Here is a 20,279-nt window from a genome sequence, read left to right on the forward strand (position 1 = left end):
TCCAAGAGTGGCGATTTTGAGCCAACTCGCCCAGTGTCGCCAAGTTGAGTCCGGTCCATGATGGGATGTTGTCTTGCCATCGTTTTGGTTGTCTGCCACGTTTTCTTTTTCCTTCCACTTTGCCTTCTGTGCAAACTTTGCTGATTCCGAATTGTGATCTTTTAGTGTGGCCGAATAGTTTTAAAACTGTTGATTTTATTATTGCTGCAATTGGTTGTAGTTTTGTCATAGTTAAAAGATCTTCTGTTTTCGTGTGGTCAAGTAGCCTTTTCTTGGTCATGCTTCTCATGATGTGATTTTGGAAGGTAGTGAGTTTTTTCATTGTTGATGATGTCCAATTTACGCATTCTAGACTGTACAGCACGACTGGTACAACGTAGTTGAAGATTTTTGATTACAGTTTAATTGGGAGTCTATTGGAGGTTAGAATCTTTTTGTTCTTTTCAAATGCTGCCCAGCCTAAGCCAATTCGGTGTGGCACTGCAGTCATTCCATATTTATGTACTAGAACTGTAACCTACTACTACTACTATTTTTGTACTACTACTAGAACAGACTACTTTTATAGGCTACGGAAACTGTAATCATTTTCAAAAACGTTATATTAGTCTGCTTTCAAACTTCATCAAATTTAACTGTTTTGTTCTTTTAAAGATAAGATTGCGATCCCTCTCTTCTTCCAAACTTCTGCGTGCGCTACAACACACAGGTTGTTAGCTAAAGAGCATGGCAAACATTCTTGAAGTTTAAAGTCGCATTTAATTTGGTGCGACGATGTTACCTACGGGCTGAGCTGAGAGAGGTGTAATTTGAACTGGCTGAGAGAGGGTAATTTGAACTGGCTGAGAGAGGGTAACTTGAACCCGGTAGCCTACCAATGAGATTCTCAGACCCCAAGTTTAGACACGAAAAACACACACTATATTCAAAGAATATGCGGTGTTTCTTCAAGTTCGTGGCCCCTAAAATCATCCGTGGCCTGGGATAAGTAGGTATAGCTTACCCCTGGTCAACGGTTCTGCCTGCGGACTGCGCCCACCACCAACGCTAACTTGTGATGGCAGTTGTAGAAACAGCTAACAAGCCTATGCTAGCATTGGCAACATTGGAGAACAAATTAGATTGACTTAATTTGTTTGCATATTATTTACTCACTCTTTTGTAGCAGTTGATCGCATTTGGTGCCATTTCCTAACGTATGGTTTACTTTCCGTTTTAAGCTACTGGTGAGCATGGGAATAATACAGACGTACAATCAATGTATCGGTTTGATTTATTCAAACAGAACAAATTGTGGTCATGTGAGGCTGTATGAACGGCGAATGTAAACAAACCATGGTAGCACTCGACCTAAATGTCAGAGCTTTTGGGAAACAAAAGTAGTAGGCTATTAGAATATAAAAACAGAACTTTACTGTAGGCCTAGTAAAGCAACACGTTATACAAACACATGTTCAGTAGGCTATATACAAAAGCAGATGAAACATAGCTAGTTAATCGAGAAAACAAAGTTAATACAATGCTGACCTTAAGCAGCAACATGGCTAGCGTGGAAGCTACACCGTTATGGTTAGCGAATCGCAGCTGCTCGCTGTACTAGTGAGTGCTCAGCCTTGTGCTGATAGCCGAGAAGAACGCCCCTTTCTTCACAATGGCAGCAATAATTATGCCCGTATCGTGCTCGGGGCAATTTGGTGTATTCATCAACGTAGTGTACATTTATTAGCTTACATAAAATTACTTCTGGCGTGACCAGTGTTCGTCTTTTCGAACGACATGAATGAAAAATTCTGGCAAGTGGTAGAAAGTTCATAATCAGATACTTGATGGTGCAGAGAATCATGGCTACCTGGAGAAGCGGCCTGATTTGTCACATTTTGCAAATTTTTAAGATCGTTGCTGTCTGACAGAAATTATTTTTAATTCAGATTTTTTCACTTTTTACTGACTTGTAGCCTAATAACATAAAAGCTTTTTTGAAGAAGGGGGCGTTCTTCCTGGCTATCAGCACAAGGCTGAGTACTCACCAGTACAACGAGCAATTGCGATTTGCCAACCATAACGGTCTATCGCTGTCAATTTTAGCTACAATTGGCTGTCGAGAAACATAAAAGCTTTTTCTTGCTTTGGGTAAGCAGCAAAAATTGAAAAATAAGAAACATTCAATCAGACTGTTAGCAAGTGGCTAACAGTCTGAGAGACATTTGCTGTGTCAAATTATCGTTTTTTCTATTCCTTCTTATGCTGAAACATATTGTTTCACCTTGAGAAGGGAGTAAAAAAGATTTCGTTCAGTTACTAAAATCTGAAAAAGTCTTACAGGATGTAACCAATCAGGCCGCATCTTCAGGTGGCCATGAGAAAATACAACAACAAAAAACTTCGAAAGCTTCTTTTTTCCTTCTTGTAAAAGAATGAGTTTTGTAACAATTTTGAAAAGTTGAATCAGGTTTAACAATTTTGATAAACACAATACTCAATTGGTAAAAGTGAGACCCCACAGCACAAGTAATCTACACGCACTGGCAAGTCACGAGTTTCGCAAATTCCACAAAAGATATCAATGACAAAGAAAAAACTGACAAATTCTGACTGAAAAAATGGACGGAGAATCAAAACTCGTGTTTTTACGATAGTTCAACACCTGTGGACGTTAAATCAATGTGAAAAACAGATCTTCTAGCTGGGGAAAACCGAAACTTGCCCTTCTTTGAATGGAATTTATTTGCATGCCTAGTAACTTTCACTGTATGACTGCTCTGTTGTGTTTACGGCAGCACTGCTCGTGACGTCTTCATCGTCTGACGTGGGTGGCGGTGATGCAGGCACTTGCGACAGAAGTTCCTCACCTAAACATGGAAAAGTGATAATATACTATAATGAAGTAAAATTTTAATTTATTGACATAACTGGGAAAGAAATAGGTTCAAATGTAGGATTCAAACTGTAGTATGTGTGTTACAAAATCTGGTAATTTTATCAAGTTACATACAACCTCTATGGTACATTGCCTTGGCTACAGTCGGTGATGGCTTTTGCTGTTAGTCGGTGATGGTTTTTTGGCAGAAGGCAGTGATGCTAATGAGACGCAGTGGGCAACATGATGCTGGCGTCGGCCAAACAACTGTCCGAAGGTCATCACAGTCGATTACACAATACACATAGCAAGGATGAACGTTCACTCTTACCTTGTAAAGTGCGGTTTTTCAGGTTTCCTAACCAAAATGCTTCTCGGCAGTTATGGAGAACCAACATCGCTTTGACGCGGAAAACAAACGTTTCCAGACTTCTTTTCAGTGCTGGCACATGATTGGTCAATGTTGAATCCTTTGAAACCTGAATCAAGTCGAAAAAAAACAAAAAAAACTAAACGTAGAAACAGTGACACAACAAACTCATTACAGTGAGGAGCACCGCAAACTATTTCAGGTAAAAGAGCAGAAATAAAGCTCTGTGAATCCCAACTTCCCTCTTATTAATATTTTATGATTTTGTTTTAACGGGAAGAAGTGGCAAAATCTTTAAAGACTCACGAGCTGTTATAAAACTTAGTAAGAACATCTGCAAGTTAAAAAAAACAAAACCCGATGATGATTTTATCAATGACTAGCAGGTTCAATGGTACATACAGCTCAAGTTTCTTGGTGATTAATTAATAATAATCTAATTACATAATAATATAATCAAACAATGATTTATAATCTAATTGGCTGTATTAGCCGCAATATTTAGCTTCTATTCAATTTTCAACAACGTAGTTCAATTAGCCAAATGCGTTCAAACAGCACTTCCTCAGGACGCACTTTTGAGTGGCAAGTGACGTGCTGCAACTGCCTGGTGCTTATTTGGAATTTCTTGAGCAAGTTGATGACGTCATCTTGGTGATCTCGAAACGTTTCTTCACAGATCGGAATGCCGGTCTTGACAAAACTCTGAAAAAGAAGGGCTACTGAAGACCTTAGTTGTGGCGGACTGCTATAGGCGGAAGCTATGGCTATTCTGCAAGGTACTGAATGAAAATATGGTGGGCCGTATTCCAAATGTTTAGTAAAACATTTATTCTGTTCTGCAATATTTGATCGCTATTTTATAAAGTAGAACATTGAAAATTTGTGATGGGTCAATTCGTGACTCGAGTCAGTGCTTTTGCATTCCTGTTATAGACTATACCGTTTTAACAGCACAAGAAAGTACGGAAATTATGCCGAGAAAGAAAAACTACTTGCGCATGGTGAAAAATACATTTGGATCAAAACAAAGCAATACTTGCTAAATTATTTTTGAAGTAATCGCGTACCGGCAGTCAAGTGCTTGGGTACCGGTACGCATACCACAGTTTGAATAGCACTGCACTAGGGTCATGAGGCAATATCTCCCAAAGCTCAAACGACGACAGATTTATGATGTATATTTGTGATAGAAGAGAGCCAACTGACGACACATAGATAAAGGTATGTTTGGAACAAAAAAACTCAAACAAACGACCTCTTTCCGTTCAAACGTGAAGTAAAGACATTATTAGAAAACCATTTTTTTTTTATTGAGAAGACCATCATACTCGAAGACGAGGGATAGCTATCATCATCATTAGAAAACATACATAAGTGATGGCTGATGAGTCCACTTACTTCCACTGTAGACCGGGCAAACTTTAACGCTGGCTTGAGCATGACCCGTGACGAAAACGTTTTTAAAACTCGTATGAGCATGTCAAGTACCTGAAATGTAAGAAAGTTAGAAAAAATAATTCAGTTCAATATCTTCACAATACGATGATTGAAAAAAAGTTTTAGGTTGTAATGTTTCAGAAACTTTACATTACAAATTTTTAGCAATCACTTGATACTAAAAATTCAGTTAACGTTGCCTTTTGGAATTAGGCTCAGCCCTATATCATGCAATAAATAAGATTAGTTTTGATACAACTGATCCATATATTGTACAAAAACTGTGTTTCATATACTCTTAATTTGTAGAAACATGTTGAATTGTTGATGCTACACAAACGAGGTACCCAAAAGCTCATTTTTACACCAACCCATAAATGATCAATATTCTTGTGTAAAAATGATCATACATTAACGAATTTTCAGCTAAAAATACACAGAATACCTAAATTCTAAACAAGATAAACTATCAGAATAAATCAGCTTACCAAGCACCCGATCAATTCATTGCTTGCTTTAAAACATAAATGTGATTTGGATTTTCAATTGCTTACTTTTACAACCTCGCTCCAGCTTAATAGGAGATCAATATTTTTTTCTTCACTGCCTGGTCCTTTGGAAGGAGGGGATATAGCGGCAGCCTGCTCCCCGAGGAACTCCATCATACCTTGTCAATAACAACTACTTGTAAAACAATGGAATGCACTTAGCTGGTCAAGTGTTGATAATCTATGAATTAACAACCATTTTTCTTTAGCAGTATATTTCCAATAAAACATCAAAGTTTAAACTAATGTACATTAAAGAGCGTAAGTGTTCGTTGCTACTTCAAATGGGGGAAAGTAACACTGAGCTGCGGTGCAAACTAAACCTGTTTCAAAATTTCAAAGGCTGATTTTTGCCAAACCTTCTAGTTGGTAAAAGAACATTATAATTTAAGGTCGCTAATTTGTGTACGATTGCGGCGACCTATACACAGAGTCCTTGCCAACGTGCAAGCTTTTAGTTTGACTAGAGACTGACCTGCTATGCTTCATAGCATGCAGAATGGCCATTAAAAGTTGTCAGAGTGGCAGTTGATGATTACAGCAGTTGTGTGTATTTTGTGTAACTTTAGACTACTTTTGTGCTACTGTTGTCATACATTTGAAACAATAATTATAATCTAGGTATTAGCACTTGTACTTGAAATCCGAAGACCTGGCAACACTAGTATCAAAAGAGACGTTTAGTCACTGGTAGTTTTGCAGTGATTTGAGATTTAGCGATCACGCTTTGGCAGTATTGCTCTTGTTGCTATCATTTCAAAACGGTAGAAAATACAGTTAGCCCAGGGTTTGTAATCAAAATTACATCAGCCTCTAGTTATTATGGTATGCTGGCACGTTGGCAAGACCTGTGTATATACAGTAGGTCGCTATTTGTAAGCCGGGCATATTACAAATTGCCTCTACTATTTGGAGGACTTGTTTATCAATTACAACAGTATTTCATTGTCAATCAAAACATTTATAAGTAGACTTGTGGCAGCAGAAAGATATATAATTTTCTTTGTACTTGAATAAAAAATATAGAAATTCGTCTTTGTCAAGCAAGGATAAGCCACTTTGGGCTGGTCATTTTCGTCGGCCTCTTCCTCTCTAGAATCGGCCAGCAGATAACAGAGACTGTTTTTGAGAAACTGTTCGATGCTTTCCAGTGCATCTTCACTATATTTCAAGTAGAAGCTAAACAAGCCGCTGATGATAGAGTTCATCTTCTGAGTGTTCACTGAAAAAGCAAGAATAAAGCTGTATGTTAAAAAGGTCAGGTACTACACAGACAGACAAATCAAGCGTTATTCACATTTATTCAAAGTTTGCAGACGTTGAATCAATGTAAAAAAACGGTTGATTTACTGTCTGGGTAATGTATCAATGCATGATGATCGTGCTTCATACATCGGATTAGAATTCAATCTACTGTATGTTTGATGAAAAAAGAAAATTAAGACTAAAAACTAATGCAGACAGCAAATGCGAATGACTAGATGAATTGGATTGCTCTATTTTCTGTGGGATTTGTCCAGCCTCGAAGACGGAAGACGGTGTCCATAGGATTACACAATTGCCCACTGGTTGACACAATTAATAGAATCCATCGCAGAAAATACGCTGATACAGAAAAACTAGTTAAGCAGTAAAATTGAAATTATTTCATGAAAAAAAAGAGCTAGTTTGATGTAAAAAAGTGCAAGCTTTCAAATACAGTAACACTTTTCTAAACCACGATCATCACACTTTTCTAAACCAAGCAAATTTACATATTCACTTTTCATACCGTAAAACAAAATAGCAGATGGTCTTAATCTAAATAGGTTAACCAATAACCATGCAAAAAAAACTTTCTCGAACCAGTTGCTGATGAGCTTTCAGACCATTCCCGTTTTAGAAACTGAAGAGCTGTGCTGCTAATTTTCTTCGCCATCCACGTTTGTTGTGATTTTTGGTCATCCGCAAAGTCCCGGATGTTGACCAAAAGTTTCAGCAAAACGTGAGCACCATGACAAGTGGGCACGGTCTCCGAGAAGGTGTTGATGTACCGAAAACAATTCGAAAGCATCACAATTGAGCCAGAAGTTTCTTGCCGTCCTTTTAATCTTTCCGATAATTGCTTTAAAATCGCATCCAGAAGTGGTTTGTTGCTAAAGACATTGAAAAGATTGCTCAGTTTATCAATTATGGGTTTTCCGATACATCACCTACTTTCAGTGGTAAAAACGTCTTTTTGCTTTTTATAAAGGAGGTGTGAAACAAATCGTATCCACACACATTAAAGTACAAAAATATGTTAATTCAGCAATAGACAACGTGGCATTTATATAGCCTAAACGTCAACCCAAGGTTTAAACGTTGATCAGCTAAATGTGTAAAAGTAATAAAACTAATTCAGATTAAACAAGAGTTTTCTTTCGTGTTAAAAAGCTTGTAAAGATATTGAGATGAGCAATCTTGAACATCAGAAAAGCATAACACTTACTTTTGGCAACTTGTTATACTATTGTACAATTGTACATGTACAATTGGCAGCGGTGGGATGGCGCAACGGATAAGGCGTTGGCTTTTCAATTATGCAAACCTGGTTCGACTCCCGGCTAAGCTGGTTATTGAAAACACCGCTCACCTCTACCCAGGGTGTAATAAAATGGGTAGGCGTAGTTGCTGAAGTAAAGGCGGCCGAGAGAAAGGAACTGGCCACCCTACTCTCCTTAGTGCCGAAGGCTTAGTACAATGAGAACCTTATCTTCTCATACCCAACACTTCAATCAAGTATGGGACCTACCTTTTTACATGTACAGTTGTACAACGTACACAGATCACAAACTTTCCAACATTATGTCATAAATATCATTATTATATTATCATTAACGGTATGTAATAAATTTAATGTATTGAAACTGTACGAAATTTTACCTTCCTTTCCAAAATCATAATGATGACAAATACAACACCACACTAGGTACCTTTCATCATCGAGACCATGCCAAGAGACGATGTGGTAAAATATTTCCATGAGTGTTGTGTAGCATGACTTCAAAAAATCATGTTGGAATACAGAAAGACCAGAGTGTTGGGAAGACATACTGTCATCACTTTCATCAGTTTGCGTTGACTTTTTTGCTAAGCAGTCCTAAGCAATAGAGCGTGTAAATAAACTGGATCAGCTTAGCACAAGTAATGAAAGCTGGACCTGACGTTCCTATAAATTAATAGTTTATTAACCTACTTTGTTAATTACACTTGACTTGAGGCACGGTAAATCATTTTAAAAATTGTCTGTATTCAAACAAAAATCTTCAATTTTCCTTGTTTTTTTTTTATGTACATTTAGCCCACGTTATCTATCCGATGAAAAATCCTAAACAATCTATTTTTCATGCACGTATTCACGCCGGTCAAATTTACATTCCACAAACTTTAAAATAATAACCACCGAACCTTAAAATACGAATTCACACTCTCCAAATGACGGCACAAATACGGCAGTGACTGAACAGTAAGAAAAGCAACTTTTCTCGCAGAAACTTGATCGATTCTCTCAAAGCCTACGCCTGGGTTAGTCTGATGACCAAAGCCGGGAGGTAGTTTTGATACGCTGAGTCGATGACGAACTTTCTCGTTGAAATCGTTGAGAAGAAACAATAGATGTTTTGGACGAAGAAACTTTTCGTCAGCTGTAAAAAAACTTGTTACCGGGTATTGCCAGCTTGTGTGTCACACTGTCACGGCCCACAGATCCGCTGCAGAATTTTCACAGACGCGTCATTGGGTGATTTCGTTTGCGTGAAGCTCAAAATTGGATATTTCGAAAATCATACACAACAGTTTAACATAGACGTCACTTCGAAAACAGGTGGTACAATCATTACACGATTCAGTGTAATGGGTCGCTGCAAAAATGCATAGTTTTCACCAAGTACGTAAATCTATCCAAACGCAAAGTCTATGACGCATAAAATGTTGACTGTTGAGAGTCTAAAAATTTGTTTATTCTATAAAATTAGTGAACTGAAACTATTTGGTTTACACTTGTAAACAAAGCATAAAAAGAAATGGCTTCAAACGTGATAAGGTGCACTGAATTTTAACAAATACAAATGCTTGTGTCAGCTTATTGATCTAAACTGATATTAGACTAAAATTTCAAAATTTATAGTTTAGATAATATGAAACCAAGGAACTTTCAGAAATAATTAATTAAACTATCATTCAACGTTTTATAGGCAGAGAAAACTTTTTCTCGAACCGTAGAAAATTTCATTATCAGATCACCGCTTATTGCGTTCATAAACGTAGTTGCACTGATGAGAATTTAATGTTCGAAAACGCGTTCTGCAACACTGTTTTTTGCACTCTGCAATGCCTGATGCAGATTTATCTGTAGATTTCCATCACGCATTGAAGCGGTAATCTGATAATGAAATTTTCTACGGTTCGAGAAAAAGTTTTCTCTGCCTATAAAACGTTGAATGGTAGTTTAATTAATTATATAGTTTAATTGAGCACGTGAGCATATGCTGTACCAAAAACATAATGGAAAAGCAACATAAAAGTACAAACTTGACATATTTTCTTCCAAGTCCTTGTGTTTTTGTTGGACACATTGCAGAGGGTGTTGCAACAAAACAAAAACGTCTTTACTCAGTTCTCGTAAGTATGGACGATACATCGATGAAGACAGAGACACAGCTGCTGAAGGTGAAGACGTTTTTTTGTCCTTTTTAACTTTGCTGAGGTTGGAAGGTCCAGCTGTTGAGGTGATGGTAACATTCTGAGATTTTTTAGGCGGTGAGCCTGATTTGCTGCTGGTTTGAGATTTCGAAATTGCTTTCAGAAGAGAAGAGTGAGAAAGATTTGCAAGTTCAACGTCGCTTGGACTGACAGTGTTAGGCAGGTAGGTATCTGGTGCGAATGGTATCAGCTTTTCAACGGCAGTTTGCAAGTCACAAATTTGCTTCAACCGAACCAAGACGTTCAGCTGCATTTCTGGGTCGTTTTCAGTGCAAAAAACAGACACTAATTCTCGAAACCAGTTTATCGCAGCAAACAACGAATCCAGAATACACATTGCCTTATCAGCAGAAAGATCCTTAAATCTGTCTTTATTCTCGTACATCATGTCATGCAAAAGAATAGGACAGCACAGCAAGGCGTCTATTTCACCAAGAGAACCACTTGAAATGACTTCCAGGACCGAAATCGCGCGAAAAACTGAGCACAGCAAGGAAGCAATGAAGCGGTTTTGAAAGTTCAACAAAAGTGAAGTGAGTTGAATTCCCACTTCGGTTTCTTTTTGTTCTTCTGCGGAAAGCAAGCCAAAGCGATAACCGCATTCGATTTCGTGACATGTGCTTGAACCACCTGAACCATTAAAATCAGTCAAAAACTTTTCTTGCAATTTGCTTTGAGCGATTTCGTTAATTTTTTTGGCAAGGAATTGTGATATCTTTTGGTTCTTCGACGCAATAAAAACTTCATCGAAAAACAAGGACCACCCTTTGATGTAATTTCTTAGAACATAGTTTAACGTCTCAAGTAAAGAGTCAACATCTTTTTGTAAACGTTGATCGTTGTCTTGCAGTGAAGTAGACATTGTGACTAGCATTGTCACACTTCCGATAATCCCAATGTGCCGAAATCTAAATGCAAAAGACAATCTGTAGAATAAGGCCAAACCAAATGTTTTTTGCGCAATTAAAGACCAGACCAGATTAACAGACACAATTTTATATTGATAGTATTATTGTTTTGATGGAATTTCTTCAATTGATACAAACAGTAATGAAGCAAGCTTTGCCAACCAGTGTTATGATACTGAATTCATTTACACAATCACAAAAGTGACAAAACGTACCCAGACAGCAAAAGCTTTCACTTTTACATTGATTCAACGTCTATAGACGCTGAATCAATGTAAAAGTGAAAGGTTTTGCTGTCTGGGTATGGTACACATTGGTACAGTACCTGTCTGATATATTGCTAAGCTGTTTTTGTAGTGTCATGTGCATCTCATCTCTCATGCCAAGTGTAAATGCGTCGGTTGCATCAGAAAAGGCCAAAGAACTTAAAATGTAATAAGATTTCCGAACCTACAAAAACGCAAAAAAAAAGTTTAGTAAAAACTAAAATAACACATTGTTGAAAATAGTGGTCACACGTTGAGCGCTTATCAAGTAAAAGGGGGATTCTGTCTGCAATTAATAATGCCTGCTGCGGCATTATTTAATAATGAATTTCAAACGAATTTATTTTCACACGAGTCAGTTCAATCATAAACAGCTATAAATCGATTTCGATCAGCTAGCAGGTAGACCATCTTCTAGTACAAGACTTCCCAAACTTTTTTGCTCGCGACCCCTTTTAATCTCCTAAAATTTTCCGCGACCCTTTACAGTTGACATGATAAACAGTGCAAAATATACATTTGTGATATTTATTAAAAGGCTTAATTCGAACGAAACTAGAGTAGCATCAAGCTACCGATACTCGAAACCTGCTACTTTACACATAGCCTATTGGAAACAAAACACAACCGAAAACACATTTATTCAGTGTGATGAGTGCGACCGCTTTCTGCTGCAAAGCAAATCCAGTCATTGCTCAACGTTTATTACTGCTCGTCTCCAATCGGTTTCAATCTTGCTTAGTCTGGAACGGCATTTTCTTGCGATTGTCGTCAACTTTAATAACGTTGACTCGCACAGACGCGTGAACACAAACGGCAGGAGTGCAGTCACTGCTGAGGGAGATAATTAGGCCTATAGATATTCCGCTTTAACCCGGCCAAATAGTGTGAAACTTTTTCCAGAAAATTCAAGCCGCAACGTAGAGTCAGAAAATAGATCAGCATGTTATTCCTGAGATTTGGAAGAGAGGTGCTCGGTATTTTGTTTTTGTATTGCAAATAGATTTTGGATCCAAGCTAATTTGGCATTGTTTAATTCTGGAAGAAAATACTTTTAAAACTGTTTCAACAGATTTGACAAGTGGTCGATAACCACAGGCTTAAACATTTGGTTCCACATCACTGTTAGTCAAAAACTCTACAGTAGATGAAAAAATTTCAAACGAATCATTTTCAACTTCTTCTTTCTGCAGTAGATGTTTAAATTTTTAACGAACGCTTCAAGTTTTTGATTTCTTGATTTCAATGTAAAAACATTGGTGTTTTTCCTTAGGTGGATAAATTAAGTTGTTTCCATTTTTCAAGCAAATCTTACAAATAGCATAATTTTGAAAGTCAGATGCCATTGCAGAAATGATGGACCAAGTTTGATTTTCACGACTTCATTTTTCAACGTTATTATAGCATTTTTAAAGTTTTGTAACTTTTGTCTTTGAGAGCCATCTTTCTTCACAATGCAGTAAAAGGGATTTAAACTAAACTCTCAGTACATTTCACCATATAAACTCGCAAAAATACGGGTATTGAGTGCGCGACTCTTGAATAAAGTTATTATTTTTACAGCATCTTGCACAATAGCATTGCGATGAGGATATATTCTTTTTAGCTATTAAAGTCTCGCAATGAATCATAACCTATTATGTGTAAATGCAATATGACTGTGTGTAGGCCTATCACTCACAAATCACACTTTTGCATGAAACCGAGCTGTAGCCTATGTCCTGTCATTGCAGAAGCTCCCTCAGTAGACATGCCAACCCAGTCCTTACAAAGTAGTTCCACTTTCGTTTAAAATTTGACAAAATTATCGTTACAGTTCGATTTTTTTAACTAGCTTTCGATTGATTCGATTAGTTTTACTTTTTCAATATTTAGCTACTAGCATGCAGTCCTCAAGCCAGGCCACTACCAGGGCTAGGCCTATTTAAGCAGAATCTAAGTTACAACTCAGTTAAGAATAATGTTTTCAACAGTGATATACATTAATTTTAACAACTGCATTATAAAATAAACGTCTGAAAAGTACCATAGGATAATATGTATATACTACTTTATGTAAAATTGGTATACTCTCTGCGACCCCCGAAGTTCGTTACGCGACCCCCAGTTTGGGAAGCCTTGTTCTAATAGACCATCAGCTTCTCGCTGATCGAAATCGATTTTTAGCTATGATTGAACTGACTCGTGTGAAAACAAATTTTTTTGCATTACAAGACATGTAACCGAGTCGTTCATATCAAGCATTGTTGTGGGTTTGACACCTGTCAGAAGATATTTCATTTTTTTGATAATTTAAATTTGTAGCTGCTCGTTGACATTGGGATCAAAGACAAACCTGCGACAAGGTCATGAGTTCCATACGGTCAAGCGCATCTCGTAAGAAATTGGCGTATGGGATCAATACGGACGGTTTTTGTTTGACAACGTCGCACAAGACGCCAAGCGAGATATCGGTTTCAGAATTTTTTTCACTGGTCAAAGCACTGATATGTTCCACTACCACCCCAATGGTTTCTTGCTTGCAAAAGCTATCCAAGTTTAAAAGATAGAGCTTGTAGAGAATGGCTGCGGATCGCTTGAGAGATAAATCTGAGTGCCACAGCTGAAAATATGTAATTTAATGTGGTTTTACGATGTGTGTTCTACAATGAAGTAAGCTAATTTCATGTAACCAGTCTTTACAAGAGACTTCTTCGTGTACCATGCCTGTTCTGGCTCGGGCGTTCATGCAGTGCCTTCCATTTACCTTGTTATTTGACTGTATTAAAAGTTGTTGTAGTAGTTACAAGAGACTAAGGAGTAACAATGAACAAAACCTTACAATTACAAACCGGAAGAGAGCATGCGCATCTCTCACAGTATGCGACACATAAAACGAAAAAAAAAACAGAAAGTTTATGACACTTACCAAACCCTGTGTGAGTTGGCGCATGGACTTGAAACGGGGGGACAGAAGGTGAGAGCAAACTTCAATCGTTTTTTGTATTTTATCCTCAGGCAGTAATCCGCGCTTTAGTTTAGTTTGCAAAAGATTGATGGCATTTTTTTTATTCTGCGTATTGTTGACACTACACAGCAACAACAGTGTGATGATGTCTCCAACTGTGATGTGTGATGACCTTGTCTAAATATAATTAAGTTGTGACAAGCATTATTTTATTAGGTGCCTTAGTTTTAGTATTATTAAACATAAATGTGTGGCTGTGTGTATATAAATGATAAACCATTAAAGAATCAATAATCTTTAAAGTAATTTTAAATTTAATTAAAATAAAGTAACAAAATGCATGTTTTAATCTACATTGAAAAATTAACAGTAACTAAATTGAGTAACCAAAGAGCGAAATTAAGTAAACAAAACAAAAAGAGTAACTAAAATGAGGTTTTAATCTGTATTGAGAGATTAATGTAATTGCAACGAGAACTTTTACCAATAATCATAATTTAAATTTGGACAATTTAAAAATTTCTTTTACACCTAATCATCATTACATCCAATCAAATTCATGTCAAACACACTGTACATACACAAAACCTACAGCACATGTAATTGTGTTTGGTTAGCCACATAGTATTCCTTGTACTGGCTGAACACGATCATTTGAAACAATAATCGTGTAGTAAAAAAAATTTCAATGCAAATTAAACCAAATAAAATTGAAAGATTTTTACTTTATCCAACACATTGATCCATGCCACAGAAATCCAAGAGTAAAGCTGCATTGAAGAAAAAATAACGTCGGCCAAGAGAGTTGTGCTAGATTTCACTGATTGTATATTTTCATCACTAACGTTTGACATGAGAACAGAAAAATCAAGATGGGGTCGAAGCTCGGCAATAATCTAAAAAAAAGTTAAAATTATTACTTTGCTGCCAAGTAAAGTCTTTACAACCGTCAATACACCAGAACTTAGTCAGTTTGCATTCTGTCACACATGCGCAATACAGCATCTATCAGAGAAGACTGGTATAAAAACAATTTATGCTGTAGCAAGAAATTTTGTGTAAAATTCATTTCTGAGTCACCAAAACATGACTGGAGTCGAACATATGTCGAGAATTACCCATTCAACTGCTAGTTTTAATTTATCTCAGGTTTACTCTCTGATAAATACCACTGGACGTTAATGGAATACAAACTTGACAAACCTGCTTTGCAGTATCTGCAGTCCTGCAAGACTTCAAAAGGTATTTCACAATGACAGGGATGTCTGCAATTGAAGCAGTTGATAAATATGACACTCCAAGATCGTGAACTTTCTTCTCAACATCTTCATTGAGAGTAAGATTTGAAAGAGCATCAAACACAGAAGAGGTGATGTTGTCCAGCCCGCTATTTAATAATTCACACAAATTTAGTGCAACAGAGGCATGGTCTTGGTCGTCAGCCAACAAATCGGGAATGAAGCATATGATGTCACATGCCACCTAGAAAATATTCAAGATATTATAATATATATTTAATTTTTGTGGGAGTGTACGATCTGTGATGTCATAAAATACTTTGACATGGTCTAGGGCTCTAGGCTATTATAATAAGTGACAAAATAATCTCAAATGAGATACAGAGATTGGCAATTATATACAATGTTGATTTGAAAAAACTTAATTTTTCGCAACTAGGGTTAAATTTGCGCATTAAAAAAAAAAAAAACTTGTCAAATTTTAACAATGGTTTGATTGTTGTCATTCAATCTGAAAGTAGCGAGCATCCAGCACTTGCAAACAATTTTCCAAGTACAGGAGTGTACAGTACACTTGTGCTTTTATACATACTCAGATCTATAGTATGAATTAGCAACATGCCATCGTAATGTTCTCCTTTTTCGTTCACTAAAAATGAAACTACAAGTACAAAAGTAACCAAGTTGTAAAAAAACTTATACAAATTATTGAAAGTTGTCTTAGCTGTGAAAACCACATGTTAAAAGGTAAATGAAAAAAGTAATCCAAAATGAGCAAAATAATAAAGTTAAATACACATTTTGAATACGATCCCATACCTCAGATTGCATAATTGAAGCCATTTCAAGAAGCTGGCTAGCAACTGTTGCAGAATTTTTAAATAAATCCAACCAACGCAACTGATTAATGATCAGCCTAGGCATATTAACAATATCCGCTCCATTGCTGTCACTTATTCCAAAAGAAGGATCCACTTTCACATTTCCATTTTCAGAATACTCTGGTAACTTTTTGATCAAAGCATTTGCAACAATATTTTGCAAATGATTGCAGTGCAACATCATTTTAAAAAGACTATCCTGTCAAAAGTGGTATGTTAATGCCTATTTCATTATCCGCTCCGGTAGCCGGAATGGCCCGTTTTGGTGAGTCCGATTCGGTGAGTTCCCTATTCGGTGAGAGCCCTATTCGATGATTTTTTTTAAATTATCGGGTACCGTAGCCTAATTATCATTGTTGTTTTAGGGTTAGGGGTTGGGGTTACGGCTAGGGTCTTATTTCAATGTTTAGCGACGTTAAAACGATGTAAAAGCAGCAATGATAATTAGGCTAAGGTACGGTACCCAATAATTTTCAAAAAAAATTTCAAAAAATTATCGAATAGGGAACTCTCCAAAAAAAGGCTCTCACCAAAAAGGCTCTCATCGAATCGGACTCACTGAATAGTTGCAGATCTCCGGTAGCACAGTTGGTTAGTGCATGACTTTGCGAACAAAGAAGCGTCGAGATCAAGCGATGCTTGTTCGACTCTCAGGGTGAGCAGTTAAGCAATGCACGTGAAGGACTGCTCTTCATCCAGCGACATCTAATGGATGGATGGAATAATTTCCCAGCAACAACACTTCAACAATCAAAAAACTTCAATCTGTCATTATCAGTGAGCGGCCTGCGTAAGCAGTTTAAAGCCTCCACAAGTATGCGAAACTGTAAGGATTAAGCTCTCAAAGATGCTTTCTCAGTCCGAGGATAAAGATTTAATTTATTAATGAAGCACTTTAAGTAGAGCTTTCTATATAGTCTGCTATTACCAAAAAAATATTTTTGACCTTTTTGGCTTTTAAAAGACATTGTAAAACACAGGAACGCTGGGTAATATACAAGGCCAGCATTTAGTTCATACGCGCCGACTTTTCAAAAAACCTTGAGGGGCGAGAAAGGTGATGACGTCATAACCAGGGGCGCCGGAAGCGGGGGGGCGGTCGCCCCCCTGCCCTCAATTTTTTCTGCAGATGGAGGGGCAGGGGGGGCAATGGTGCCCTTTTAAATTTATGTAAGCTACTGCACATTTTGCAATATAACAATTTCTGCTATTCGCTTTTAGCCTAATTATAATCTTTCATTTTTGCCTCAAAATAATATATAGGACTACGGCACAAAATTTTGCAACACAGTAGGCTACATGCCTTAAAACTCGTTTTTTTTCGGCAGCCATCGTGGCCTACTGGGAGCTCCTTCTCGGCGGCCAAATCTGCGTGCTTGGAGGCCAAAATACAAAATGAAAATAACGATAACACAAGTAAATAGAATTAAACTTGAAACAATGCAAAAATGACCACTTAGCGTTGTTGAAGTCTGGGCCTGAGCGACGTTCTACAATAGAATCGTTGCACCACGCAATAACTGCTTTATCGGGATTGTAATCCAGTACTGCGGGACCATCTAACGACACCCACACGAGTGTCTCCAATGTGGCTGATTTTAAAGAAGTTCGCCACTCTCCTAGAATTCTGTTTAGCAACGAAAAATAACGTTCGACATGTGTTGACGATGACGGCAAGGTAATAAAATAAGTATTTCAATGATGTGAAGGACATTACTAAAAGAAGCATAATTTTTTCAAAATATGATCAAAATATGTTTTCCCCTCGGATGTCAACTAACCTAATTCTCCTTCCTAACTAACCTAGTTCTCCTTTTTAATGTCCGACAACATCGAATCGACATAAAAACGACAATATTGGAAGCCGATGTAAATTAGTACTTCGGATTAAGACTTTGTTAAAATTAACGTCGGGAATTCCAAACAAGACTTACAGCGCTGGTGATCGCAGATGGATATATTCCATCAATAACAAATATTTCCGCACAATGCAACAGTGGCGATTATGACGAGCTGACCTAATTTTGCGTCACTCTTTGATACTACATATTTTCGACAGTTAATCCACGATCATTCTATTGCAAAATTAAATAATTGGCTAGAAGAGACCGGCGGCCAAACTTGGCCGATTGAGGAGGTAGCACCGGCGGTCATGCAAGCACTACTTAGCGGCCATGGCCGCAGGCTGCTTTAAGGCTTGACAGTAGGTTACATCATTATAACATAGCATGATGCCCTTCTTTGTATACCGGACACTTGTAGGCTATCATTAGCCTACTCAATACATAGTGAGCTGATAGATTAGCATTGTCGCTATATCATATCTTAAAACTCGAAAAAAATTGGCCTTTGGCTCACGGGACAAAAAAATTGGCTCACGAGACAAAACAGCGGAAAGAGCTATTTTAAGAGATCAATTTTTTTATTTTTGCGTGTAGGATATAATCGTTCTAATTATATTTATCGTAAATCGTTATATTTATTATCGTTATACATAATCGTTTATCGTTCTAATTATGTTTTATTACGTAGCATTCCATGATCGTGGAAGTCGATGTTAAACCTTAGCGGCCGCATAAAACAATGATGTCAGGTTAGTTAGGTGATAATGGCAGTAGGAGACGATTGTTAATGCAAGCAATATCTGCGACCAAGACCATTAAACACCTTTTCTTTTATCGGTTTTCGATTTAATTCTCACACATCGCGAAAAAAAAACAATGCGTTCTGTTGAATCATAATTGATCTCACAGCGGGAAGACCTCGTTGAAAATAGCGCGTCTAATTTAGTTGGTTTTCTTAATATTGCAGTGAATAGTTACGTGACTATTCCAGCATCGTAAGCTACTCTACCATCTACTTTGAAATTTCCATACCGTATGAGAAAGCCATGCGATCAGCTGCGGTTTTGCGGGCAACAGCAACGTAGGCTATATTTCGCTTTCGGTATTCTTTATGTCCGTTTAAATGATCTAAATCTCTTTCGCGAAGTGTTTTATCCTTTAAAACACCACTTGTAATAACCATTTTTGTTGCCTCTCAGCCAAAAATTTACGGGGGGCGCAGCCCCCCGGAAGTCGGCGCGTATGATTTAGTTAATCAAAAGCCGTATTGGCTATGATACATACAACAACAGAAATTAAAAATTTGAAAGTAACAGCCAAGTTACACATATCATATAGTGTAGAAACAAATCTAGCAAAGGTTATTACAATAAGAAAATTTTACCTGTATTGAGTTTGGAATTTGTGATGATGTTAAACCCAAATCATCTAATGAGACTGATAGTTCAGTTGCCATTAAGCATGATACAAAAAATGCTTCATCCACTAAGCTTTCTTCCAAAGCAGCAGAAAACGCCTCCACTGTTTCCGCAACTTCATCGTTGTGGGATCGAATCAACTTGTTCAATTTCTGCCAAAAACTAACTGAGTCTACATTTAATTTATTTCCTTTGATGTTAAACGTGAAACCGGCTTCAGATACTAAATGAGTGAATATGTTCTGGGGGATAGTAGAACTGCCACTGCTGGATCGACGTGCCTTTTTCTTAGGTCTTTGTTTTGTATTTGTTTCCATGATATTATTATTGTCACATTCAGATAAAGCATTTCGTTTGCTACTTCTTCGTGTTGCCATGTCCAACGACCCAAAGATCAATACCTACATTAACTAAATAAAATTCTTTACAACAATCTGCTTCATAGTTAAAAAGGCTATATAGGTAAGTTTGAATATGAACCGCTTGAGCTTAAAGCTGAGCCACTCTCGCATACGTGATATTTTACATTTGTCTACCATTAACGTCAAACCAGACTTGGCCTGAGTATAAAAATCAAGATGTCAATTTCATCTTTCACATTACCATAGAACTTGTGTTTTACTGGGTGCAACCTAGTTCGTACCCTGAAAAGATCGAGAGAAAAAATTAAAAAAAGCTGAAGTCGCTGATCGCAGTTTAATAGCACAAAGCCTAACTCGCTGATCGGAGTTTCCGCAAACAAACTCGAGGGTTAGGGCATGGTTAGGGTCAGTTAGGGTTAGCGGAAACTGCGGAAATATTTGCGGAAACTACGATCAGCGAGGGTTAGAGCATAGATTA

The 20,279-nt window shown here is 37.3% G+C and overlaps 1 protein-coding gene across 1 annotated transcript; it reads right to left on the minus strand.

Annotated features, from left to right (window-relative positions):
* Window positions 1-1,270: 1,270 nt before the first annotated feature.
* Window positions 1,271-19,836, minus strand: LOC145775385 (Fanconi anemia group D2 protein-like). Its single transcript, XM_082586674.1, has 17 exons — window positions 19,406-19,836; window positions 16,116-16,376; window positions 15,262-15,540; window positions 14,784-14,954; window positions 14,020-14,235; window positions 13,447-13,713; window positions 11,171-11,295; window positions 9,767-10,845; window positions 8,645-8,880; window positions 8,170-8,336; window positions 7,061-7,350; window positions 6,225-6,437; window positions 5,222-5,334; window positions 4,629-4,718; window positions 3,804-3,932; window positions 3,189-3,336; window positions 1,271-2,849 (listed from the first exon to the last, which is right to left on the minus strand). Exons 1-17 carry the CDS (start codon window positions 19,814-19,816, stop codon window positions 2,734-2,736), a joined length of 4,311 nt encoding a protein of 1,436 aa, XP_082442800.1. The 5' UTR covers window positions 19,817-19,836; the 3' UTR covers window positions 1,271-2,733.
* Window positions 19,837-20,279: the final 443 nt, after the last annotated feature.

Source organism: Aplidium turbinatum, chromosome 8, assembly GCF_918807975.1.
Source record: "Aplidium turbinatum chromosome 8, kaAplTurb1.1, whole genome shotgun sequence".
NCBI classification, from domain to species: Eukaryota; Metazoa; Chordata; class Ascidiacea; order Aplousobranchia; family Polyclinidae; genus Aplidium; species Aplidium turbinatum.